General features: G+C 41.0%; 1 protein-coding gene across 1 annotated transcript in view; it reads right to left on the reverse strand.

The window, feature by feature from the left end:
* The window catches only part of enah (ENAH actin regulator), a 118,209-nt gene that overhangs the window by 41,506 nt on the left and 64,198 nt on the right, over window positions 1-12,505 (reverse strand). Inside the window, 1 exon segment of the mRNA XM_050059004.1 lies at window positions 7,499-7,571. Within this exon segment, the coding sequence (XP_049914961.1) occupies window positions 7,499-7,571 (73 nt within the window).

A 12,505-nucleotide genomic window follows, 5' to 3' on the forward strand; every position in this document is an offset into this window, starting at 1 on the left:
GTTGGTCAGTTGTTCTTTGTTAACATTATGGTAGTCAGAACTTCATCAGGTAAGGACTGTAACAAAGTTCATGAAGTGAGTACAAGTGACCAACAGTGAGCAGGATTCTTTGGTTTCTTTTCTAAAATGAGACAAAAAATATCCATTAGTGTCATCTATAAAACTTCTCACAATACTATTTTTAGTTGTAGCTCATTGTTAAGGTTACCACATTTATATTTCTATCATGTTGTATGTGCTGGTGCTTCTGCCAGACAACTGTGAATTTTCACACTGGCTTAACCATTTTCAGAACACTCAGAAGCTCAGATTCACACTGACATTTCAATATGTGACGCAAAAACACATCTCATACAGGTAGAATAACTATTATTAAATTATGAAAAAAAAATGTTTTTAAAAAAAAAAAAAAAAAAACAGCAAGTCACATTACAATAGCTTGTAAAAGAAAATCATTGAATACAAAACAAACTGTGCAAGTAGCTTCACTTCAGAAGTGGTAAGTTTAACTGAAAATCAAATAAAGTAGTTACAGAAAAGTCGATGTTCTTCATACAATGAATTACCTGTACTGACAAACTGATGCATTTTAAGTAACTTCCATACACAAATGCTCACACTAAATTATTGTAGAGTTCTCAAGGTCTCTCAAAAAAACAAAGAGGAATTTGGAATGCATGATATAAGATTTTTTGCCAATATCCGATATACCAATATATAACAACTTATTTGACTGAGAACCAATACCGATATCAATACATCCACTTTTCCCCCACCTGATTTTGGTGGCCATCAGGTCTCATCTGTAGTGGAATTGATATCATATTATACATGCATACTCTTATCTTGATGGTCCACCAGCAGATGGAGACATAAGATACAATGCTTTTCAATGTATATTCATTCATTGTGTAAATTAAGTAAAACCATGTTGGCCGATTCGAATAGTTCATTTTAAAGCCAATATCGGACGATACTGATGACATGCCAATATTATGACTATTAAACCATAAATAGAAAGATAACATTAGAAAAATTACCAAAATGCATTGCTGCTGTTACACAGGTAAGACTGCCCACTTAGCACAAACTAACACAGCTGCTGCTAACATTTGACGCCAAGCTGTTTAAAAGTATCAAAACCACTGCATGAACTTTATTTTATAAACATTACTTTATACATTGAAAAAATACTGACCTTCAAAATCAAGTGCTCATGTCCATCCTGAACTTCTACTTATTTTTCTGCTATAGTCTGTCTGAAATCATGAGTCTCGATATGTTAATTTCATCCTTCCCACTGTCAGTTGATACTTAATTTGTCTGATATCACTTTTGTTTCATTTGTCATTAATCACATATGCTGTTATTCATCTGCTATAAGGCTCAATTCACTGCACAATTCACTAAATATTATTAAATCTTTCACACTCTAACAATGACATGATTATTATCATTAGTCTTCGGTTGTATACAGCGTTTTTTTTTTTCCTTGAGCAAAAATGATTTTTGCCACTTTGCCACAAGTGACAACTGTGCTAAATCTCCAGGGACACTGAAGGCTGGCGAAATCTGTTGGCCAGCTGGACCGAACGGATCGACTGATTGGCTCACAGAACCAGGAAGTGCTGTATGAATGGATAAGAGCCCAGATGGACCATATGGACCTACTCAAGTGAGGATCCAGTCCAAGAGTGCAACACACACACACACACACACACACACACACACACACCATGTGTCATGTGTCCCACTAACATCAGACCCCAACCCTGTTATCAAAGCCAAGCTAACATATTGGTTTTACAGATGATTCTGTGTGTGTGTGTGTGTGTGTGTGTGTGTGTCACTGTCATTTGGGACTATATTCAGATGTCAACACGTGTTCGTGACGATGTGCAACCCAGAACAGCTGCCGGTGTTTTCATCCTCTCAGTGTGTTAAATACCAGCAGCTACGTGCTAAAAGCTAACACAAATCTAACACACTCTATTTCCTTCCTATTCCTCCATCCTCACTTTCATTCAAGACCATGCAACACATTTTCTCTCTCTCCCAACACACACTCCCTTGCTCCCACGCACCGCAAAGCTATTTATACCGCAGTCTATTATTTCCAGCTCATGTCTTTTTAATCTGAGGGTAGCACCCTGCATTTCTGAACAGGTGGTTTATCCGCACTCTCTCCCTCCGCCGCCTGTGACTTCGCTCACGCACGCAGTGAATATTTACATCGATCCATCAATCATCGCTGAAGCATCATGTCCAGCCTGCTCCACCTCTTCTTCAATCTCTGTCTCCATGAAAAGGAGGATTAGAGAGGAGATGGAGGAAGGAAATAGCTGAATGGAGGTGGGAGAACAGACGTTGAGAAATAAAGATATGCCTCATATTTTCCTGCCGTCATGTGACGCTGTGGAAAACCCCATTACAGAAGCATTTGAATTGTCCGGCCACTCCATGGATGAATGATCTCACTCTTCAAAAGAGTGAGCAAGAAGAGGCCACACTGAAGACTGCGGAACGTGTTTGACTGTGTGGTCACTGAGGAATGAGGTTAGCTCATCTTATTTAATGAGGCGGAGAGGAACATCACTGTCAGTCATCCGCATCTCCAGTTCTTTGTTTCCTCTCCTCTTCCGTCTCCATATCAGGCCACAGGGCTCACCATGACACACATTCCTGAAGAAAACCATTAGTGATGGAAGACGTAGCCAAACATCAGCTGTTGTGTTGAGTGAGCTCACACTTGTGGTCAAAGGGCAAATTAGGAAAATGCTTGCACAGGATATTATCCCTTTGTTAAGCTTTGTGTTTCTACAATGGGCTGACTGTGTCACCACAAATTTTAGATAGCGTTCCCACCAAGAAGTATGTCAGCATCTCCTCTTTCTGGGGTGGGATGGAGGTTGGCAGCTGTATCCTTTTATCAAAGGTAGAGACAAATGATCTGGAGCGATATCTGTCGAACAAGCTAACTCTGATTGAGCGTTTGAAGTGATGTGAAGGCAGGTACCAGTAGCTTTCTGCAATAAAGGGCCATCCCCACCAACTGATAACTGTAACCATAACAATGTGAGCATCCACACTGATGAATTGTAACATTTGGTAAACAGTGGCACCAAGCACTCCAGCTGCGACGCCCTGTAAATTTAGATGGACTGTGATTGGCTGTCAGCGTTTCTATCATTCATCGAGTCACTCTGAAAGTGATCCCAACAATATTGTTTGGCATTGGCATTGTCGTTATAGCTATGGTGTGGACTCCGCCATTCACTTGAGTTAGAATCATTTTTAAAATCATGTTTTTTATCGTTTATAGTTTTTATAATTCTGAGTGTTCGCTCCAGCCTGAGGACAGTTAAAGTAGTTAAATACAGATAAAGAGAGCTTGTTGGTTTGATTCAGTCTAGTCAGGTGGTTAACAGAATAACTCACAGGTCAGCCAAAGCTACGAAGTCATTTATGTCACAAATTAAAATCCTGGAAATGCTTTGAAGAAGGTTTATGATTTAAACTTTGGACTGAAAAACAATTTCAAACAGATGGTGTGCAGATGCTTTTCTCAAGGCTGAAATACATGGGGCAGGGACATGTTATATAGGTGGAGCAGGATGTCTGGCTGCTAGACAGAATCTGTCTTTGTAGCGTGTGGTTGTTGCCAGCTTCACTGTGTGCACACTGCATTTTTCCAAGTGATAATGCAGTTTGGGTTTGGAAGCGTACTCTAAATTAACTGTTAATTAATTAACTGCATCGTTTTAACAACAGGATGCATTGATTTGATTGATTTACTTTAATGTGAAATGTCAAAACATCCACTTGGTTGCTCTGCTGCTTCCCATTGCCTCTGGTAGCCTACAGTAAGGTATTTGTTTCAATGGTCTTTTAACAGACTATACTTGTATTTACACAATTTTATACAGTTTTTACCGTTCAGAGTGCCACATGGCTCGCGGCTTTCATGCTTAGTGTAGCAGTGTTAGTTCATTTTAATGAACATGCAGACTTGTTGCACCGCATCCATTGCCTATGTATTTTGGCCATCAGGGCATCTTAAGGAATGGATTGCGTCCGCTGACAGCACCATGAATTTGTATCCACAAATCTGCCCCGTCACAAGGTCGGATTCACAAAAGATATTGCGCTAATGATATCCATGATTATCCATGTGGATAACAGACAGTAGGCAGAACAATGGCAGAGAGAAAAAGAAAAGTGAAATTTTCAGACTGGAGCTAGTCTGGGGGTTTGGGGTGCATGTCACCCTTAGTGGGTGCTTTGAGACTTACACGGTTTCTTTTTGTCTTATGTGTGCAGGTTTAGCAACTGCAAAACTACTCAATCCTTCTGTGAACTTAGTCTGTAAAGTGACTGGATTACTGACAGCGGTGTTCTGATTAGATGTGAAACAGCTGCTCAAAAACAACCTGACTATGTTTGTTGGCAAAACAGACCTTCTCCATCTTCCAAAGCTTGCAGCGAGTTAGCTTTCCTTTTAAAGAAGCAGAAGAGTGCTGCCAATTCATTTCTACACTACTCTCCTCCTCCTCCTCCTCCTCTCACTTTTTTCATCCTATTCTCACTTTGCTCCACACATCCTTTACTCACTCTCACACCCGGCTGATATTGGCCTCTGTATCAGCGGATGACCTCAGTCACTGATCCACTCGCTGCCTGTCTGTCATCCGTTGCTAAATATGGAGTCGTGACCGGAACCGAGGGGAGGGGAGGCGAGGAGAAGAAGAAAGACAAATGAAGCTAGACGGAGACAAAAGGGTGAAAGCGAGAAAGCGGGAGGAGGGGAGGAAAAAAAGAAAGAAATGGAGAAGAAAGGGAAGGAGGAGCTGGCAGCCAGATCCATCAGGCACTCGCAGACCTACAGAGTCTGTAAAATTCCTGGCAGATCCAAGTTCACCTCAAACGCATTGACTCACACCTGAAGAATGCTTTACTACTTGTGTGTGTGTGTGTGTGTGTGTGTGTGTGTGTGTGTGTGTGTGTTTGAGACATAGAAAGATAGAGAGAAACAGCAAAGAGAGACTGCATGTCTGAAGGACGATAGAATGAACATGTGTTTTAGAACAATCTATATTTTAGCATCGATCAACGCAGGTAGTGTTAGTGACCAAACCAATATGGCCGCCTCACCTCAGGCAAAGCCCCTCATTATGTTATTAAATGTTACTGAAACTCGAATTTCATGAATATAGTGTTCCATTACTTGTGCATCGTATTTTAACCCTCACATGACCAACTTATGTTGTCCATTGAATGCTCGCACATCATGAGCATGTATACTATTTCATCTCTATCATCCATCACATATGAGGTGAACACTACAGAGTAACCTGTTGAGTAGTGAATGAGTGAATGTTGGAGGGGCATCAGACACAGTCAAAGCTAATTTACAAATTTAAAAAATAAATTGATGTTTAAATACGGGGAGCACATTTTATAAAAGTCTCTCCCAGACTGGACCAATATAGCCCTACGCCATTCTGAGGTAGAGTTAGGAGGTCTCTGTCCGACGATTTCTGTAACCGTTCATAGTGTTGCACTTGTTTGTTCACATGAAAATCAACAGAAATAGCTATACCATGAGCAAAAGAGCCTTGATCCTTTTTCGCTCAGCTGGCCAATCACGGCAAGAAGCGGGCGTGAACATCGGTTACAGAAATGGTCGGACAGAGACCTCCTAACTCTACCTCAGAATGGCGTAGGGTTATATTGGTCCATTCCCATGTAAATGCTGTGATGTCACAAGACTGCTGTTTAAACATCCATCAAGACGTCCTCTCATGGTACAAAAATAGTACCAAAAAGAATGTTGTGCAAATGCCTGTGAGGTTACCTGGCCATCAGCTGGACATCTTTCCTGAGCATCCAAGCAATGTAAAAATATGATGTTCACACATCAAGTAAGTGTAAAAACAGTGAGCCAGCATTGACTCACATGGGACACAAACCTGGGTCTCCTTAGTAAAAGCCCATAACTTAACGCAGTCACCCACCATGACTCCCTCTCATCATGGACTGTCGCTCTTTATACTACGTCACCTGGTTTTCTGGCAGAAAGACCAGAAAACTGCTTTAATGAAAACTCCAGGCTTAAAACGATGACACAGGGAGATAATCTACATGTAGATATAGATAAATGGTGTTTTTTATTCTTAAAAAAGGGTGTCAATCACATGAAATGTCAATTTTGAACTTAACTGACTTATCATTTTTAGTTTTTATGATGTACTCTGCTACTGAATGCACATTGTGTACATTAAGCAGAATAGCTGACTAGACCCGTTTTGTTAATATCATCCTTCGATGTTGCTCAGACGCTCAGGAAGGACGTCCAGCCAAAGGCTTGAATGTTGTGGACTCTGGAACAACTTTCATTTGGGAACTATTTTTGAACAAAAATGGGTCATTTTGATTTGACTTTCAAAGTCAAGGTCAGTCAATTGTTTGCTTGGAATGTCGTAAAGGAAAAAAAACAAACAAAGATAGATGCATTTGCTTTTTCCAAGCAATAATATGATCAATATTTCCTGGTTTAAATAAGAGAGGGTCTAAATGGACCATTATTGGACATGGAAACAACATCACCATCTGGCTGGCTGCCTCATGCAGATTTGGTGTCTGACCAGGACCATTTTTGGACAAGGACACGACGTCAGTGTCCATAGTTTGTTTTCTGGTTTATCTCATCACTCCCCAAATGTTAAATAGATGTTTGATGATAAACATATCCAGATCTCAATCCAGCCAAAGCCTTCAGTAAGCCTCCCTGACATGTTCAGGAGCATCTGCATTCATCATGCTTCTCCTTTAATTCATTTGTATATGGTGGACACTGATGTTTTGGCACAGTTACAGCGTCCCTCCCGATGCCATTTATGACATTACAATGTGGTGTACAGCAGCTGCCCTTTCTCTGAACTGGTTACCGAAGCAGTCATCATTGTTTGGCTCATGTATGTGATACTAAATTTAGATGTTTACATCTCTGTGTGTGGTCATGTGTGTGGCGAAACATAGCTCATGACGTGCCCCCGTCTGTGTCTGCATGTGAGAGTGCGTGCGGGCAATTCATTCTAATGAAATCCTTCAACAAGCTTTCTGGTGAACAGGTTCTAAACCTTGGCCAACAGCTGGCCCCCATTAATACCGCTCTGCGTGTATGTATGCAAGTATGTGTGTGATGTGTTTCCTAGCTGTTCCACAGCCTCATTATTACCTGAGGGAAAGAGTGGCCTTGTATGGGGAAGAAAAACAACTGGGAGTATGCAAGGTTTTGTCTGAGTGGATGTGTGTGTGAGTCTGTGTGAGACACTGATAAACTGGTGGTGAGCAAGAAGAACAGAAATGGAAGAAAATGGAGAGACAGAAAATGGAAGAAACAATGGTACCTCACAAAGTAAACACACTTCACATTGTTCCTAATGTTAGATATTTACATATTGTTATGTATGTTATCTTTGTGTTTGTGTGGTCTTACCTTCTCTGCAGGTCCATCTCCTCTGGAGTGGGGCCATTCTGAACCTGGGGGCCCTGTCTGGGCAATGTAGGGCCTGTAGAGGGCGACACACACACAGACACCTCCTGTTAAACATTCAGCTGATATGCTCATTATGACTGACACATAACTTCTCATGTACTATTTCAATAATCAAAACATGGACATACAGGCGAAAACACACACACACACAAACAAACAAAATCACACTAAATTTAAATGAGCTTTATATTTTGCAACAAGACACTTAACAGAGTGTTATCAAACCTATTAAAAGATAAAGTTATATCAAGCCACTGGTGCAGAGAGCTCTATAACAGCGTCCCAACAGTTCAGGGGGAAACCGGGAGATACCGCCTGTTGTCATGGCAACACAGTGTTTGGCAAAAGGCCTGCAGGGTATTTAGCTTCTGTAAATCTCAGCTGCAAAGGGTTGCAGAGAAGTCACCTGTCACTTGTATGTCCTGTTACGTTGTCAAACAGTCAATATGAAGGAGCATCTTTGCTTTTGTTAAAGGGGCAGTTCACCTCAAAATAAAAAAATAAAGATCTTACCTAGTGCTATTTGTCAATGTACTGTAAATTATTTTGGTGTGAGTTGCAGAGTGTTAGAGATATCGGCCATAGAGATGTCTGCCTTCTCTCCAACATAATGACACTAAATGGCACTCACCTTGTGGTGCTCAAAGTGCCAAAGACTACACATCAACTCTTTCCAGAAAGTATGACTATGTTACTGGAGATAATCCACAGACTTTAATGTGGGCATTTTAAGTGGACACCATTTTCTTTATACCAAACTATACTAGTCAACTGTGTCACTGCACAGAAGGATGCGTGCATCTACTTATGTACGAGTAGCTTGTGCTCGTGGTAGCACAAGATGTAAACATTAATGGCGTCCTCCTCGGCTGAGCTGTAATGTTAATTAGCTGGGTGGTGCTAGGTGAGCTAGCAGTAGATGCACACTTCCTTCTGCACGGTGATACCTTTTTTTTTTGGCACTTTGAACACCACAACCTGAGTGCCAACTAGTTCCATTATACTAGAGAGAAGGCAGACATCTCTATGGATGATATCTGCACCACTCAGCAACTCATACCTAAACAATCTAGTCGAATAAATAGCACTACAGGTAAGAGGTCAAATTTGTATATTGCATTTTGGGGCGAACTGTCCCTTTTTAAGGACCAGCAGTAGGTTCTTGCTCCCGAAATGAAGAACAGTGGCGAATGCAGTTGTAGTTGGGAACTCAGCCTGACACACTGTATCTTTAACTGGTCAGTTACTGTACAATTATTTTCAATGGTTAAAAGGGTATTAAAACGCTTTCCTTGACTGATAGTAGTAACACCACACTGAAAATAAATGCCACCTTCAATATGTGTCCAAGTATTCACAGTAAAACACCTTATGCTGGGCCAGGCAGGCAGAGAGATTACTATGTGGTCACCTCTCATATAGGGTCCAAACACACAAGATTTTACCATTAAGCAGGCCATATAATCATTCCCTCTGCATACACCGCAGACTGAACTCCCTCCCCTGCCTCCTCCTGTATTAGCATGCAGATGGATGTGAATACAGAATGTTTCTCTCTCAGATGTTTTGTATGTCAGACTGTGTTGTGGGGGTTGTGAGCTCAGGGACGGTCTTTGTCAAGCTTGGTCAAATTAGTTTCTGGAGCACCACAGGAGCAGAGACACCACCAAACTCCAAAATGTGTCCAAACTGAGTCTCCGACTGAGAGGAATGAAATGTACTCACTGTGAAGAATAATTCCTTGCCAAAGTATTGATGCATTAAAGGAGGGACAGTTCCAATTTTTTGAAGTGGGGTTGTATAAAGTACTTACCCATAGTCAGTGTGTTACATAGAGGGGATGGCTGTGAGCACACTCTCAGTTTGGAGAAACAGGCAGGAGTACCACCACGTATGCTAAGCAATGAACTGCTGTGCTACCAACACGATGTGCACATATGCATTTCAGAGGTGAAAAACAAAAATCCCAGAAACAATGCCACACTTTTAACCACATTTATAGACACAGTAGTCTATTCCAATAAATCTGTCACTACTGGTAGCTCATCCTGAGTGGCTGGTGTCAACTACCACAACATCAGCAGCAAAATGTATTTAAGCCACCAAAAAAGAGGCCCACCTAAAAAAAAAACCATATATAAGTTTAACTTTACTCTATATCTAGAACATTTTGATCAATTTACCTTACCATCAGACAGCCCCTCCAATGGGTAACTGAACTGAGACTGAAACCTATCTCTTCAAAGCCAGCCTCAATTGACAAAGACATTCATTTTACCTTGCTGAACACAGGAGCTGCTGGTCTAACGCTGCCTCGATCAGTTAGTTTGCTTGTGTTATTGTGTGACTTTGGTGTTTTAAAGTGGTTTTTTTTAGGTGGCTAAAATACATTTTGCTGCTGCTCCCTGTCAACAGCAGTACAGAGCTTAGCTTCCATGGCGGTGCTTCTGTCTGCTTCCCTATACTGGGAGGATGCCAACCGCCATCTACTGTTGGTAACCCACTGACTATGGAAAGGTTAAAAAAATTCATACTATCCCTTTAATATACAGGCAAGTTAGCTATGCTATGTTTTAAAGAGCTGAAATGATTAGTTGATCAAGTGATTATTCAGTCACTTGACAATCAAGTGTGAAAGGGGGAGAGAGAGAGGGATGACATGCAGCAAAGGGCCACAGGCTGGAGTTGAACCTGGGCCACTGCGGCAACAGCCTTGTACATGGGGTGCCTGCTCCACCACCAAGCCACCGACGCCCCAAAATTCAAGTTTTTTTAAATTTAAATTTGTGTTTATGTTGTGTTTTCTGATGTTCATGTCATATCATTTAATGAATAAAAAGGTTTTTGTATTGAATATTGGCTGATGAAGCATGGTACTGCTCTAAAAATGGTCAAAGGGTACTCACACTAGGAGGGACTCGATTCTCATTAGAGTTGTGTCTGGTTCTAAATACTAGTTTATCAATGAAAATTACCAGGTACCACAGGTGGTAGCATTCTGCAGGTAGACAGACCAACAGGGACAAAATGGAGTCATAATGAGGGTCTAAACTAAAGGATCAACACAAATGCAAAGACAGCTCTCTGTGCTTCTATCTGCTTTTCATCCAACACCAGAGTTTATAATAACCTATTAGCCTATAACTGAGCAGCTGGTTTTGCATAAAGGAAATGACAAACACGAGTGCCCCAAAAGGTCAAATTAGACCAGGAACACATTTTTGTGAAAGAAACACAGCTCTTGTAACTGTGAAACACTGTCAACACTCACTGACGTACCCTCAGTAGCCTTTGGCATAAGAAAAAGAGACACCCAGGCATCACTGTCTAATTTACACTTGCTAATGAGCTGCATTTTCTGCAAAACCTGAGCAAGGCCAGATGGACCAACATGGTGCTCCTTTTCCCTCTGTGTACCAAACACATGCACACGCACAAACATTGGATCTGGATGGAGCTGAAAAGGGAGCAGATTTGACTGTAATTAGTATTCAGCCAAGTCTGAAGGGACAGACAGAAAGACGGAGATGAAACATGCGGAATCTGGGCTGCATCCAGGCTGACGACTGTTTCTGAACACTAACGTGCTCACACACTGACCCCACTTAACACTTTGACTGTCGTTGGTGTTGGCATTAGTTACTTTCCACGAGAGAAGAAAATAGGGTTTGCCACATCTGAATCAATGCAACTTTAACAGTTATCTGTTGTTGTTATTTATTTATTTTTCATGAAGATCTATGGATCCTCAGTGGAAACACATTTCTGCAGCCAGAAAATGTGTAAAATAATAAGGGTGCTCCAATCAATTGGCCATTGATTGTTATCAGATAGTATTCGTTCTAAATATTTTGATTGGTGGTCTGAGGCTGATCAGATGATGCAAAACGCAACACAATTTCTCTACGCCCCACTAAAATGGCTTGACTGGTCTCGCAGTTCTACCAGGTGCCTGAAAAAGACAATAAATTTGTATTTTACTGTGTGTATTTGAAGTAAATCTCTGGTGGAGGAATGCAACCAAACATTTCAACACCAAGAACCTGATCAGACCTTTGAAGGTTCGTCACGTCAAGGAATATGACGAGTTTTCAAAACTAGCTAGCACTAAAGCAATCACCACCCACTCAAACTGCTAACAGAGACATTGCAAAGACAGCGACCCTACAACAAGTTAAAAAAACTTGAATAAAAGAATAATGCTACACAATAAACAAAAGGCTTCAAATAAAACCTGTGACTGGTGATTCGTATCAGCTGATATGGCTTCCAGCAATCTGTGACAGGCCTGAGCGGAGCATCCTTACAAAATAAAGACACACAAGAATACCTGATGCAGAATTTTTTAAAACCAGATAAGACCAGTAAAAACCTTGACAACACAGAAAAAATGTCCGCAAAAAATAAGCAAAGATAAACACGAAGTCATCTGAGATGGAAACAGAAGCACACAAACAAGCCTTGTGTTGTCCTTGGCTAATAATGACTAAGCGCTGATGAATGACGAGTTACTGGAAACCAGTCTAGTGGCCACCATTACTGTCAGCACAGAGAATCCTGTCTGATGAGTCAGCATGGGGCCCACAATCACCAATAATGGATCAGTAAGCTTACTGGCATCAAGGCCATAAATGTTTTTTTTACTGACATCTTACGATGAGAGTGTAAAAATATTTGATCAGACATGGTTTATTCACTAAAATATCTTGGAACTTGTGTGTCTTTTCCTCACTGATGAAAAGCAGAAGTCTTTCTCCTTGTATTTTGGTGTAATGTGGGCAGACTAACCTGGCAGTGTGTTGCTCAACTAATTCTTGCCTTACACCAAATTACTTTTGCTGGAGCTGTGGTGCACTCCCATGATCTCAATTTGTTTGGTCTAAGGTGGTCATAAAACTCATTCTGAGCTGTCTGAAGTCTTTTTCTTGTCTTGATGTTCTGATAATA

This window comes from Epinephelus moara, chromosome 12 (genome assembly GCF_006386435.1).
Source record: "Epinephelus moara isolate mb chromosome 12, YSFRI_EMoa_1.0, whole genome shotgun sequence".
NCBI classification, from domain to species: Eukaryota; Metazoa; Chordata; class Actinopteri; order Perciformes; family Serranidae; genus Epinephelus; species Epinephelus moara.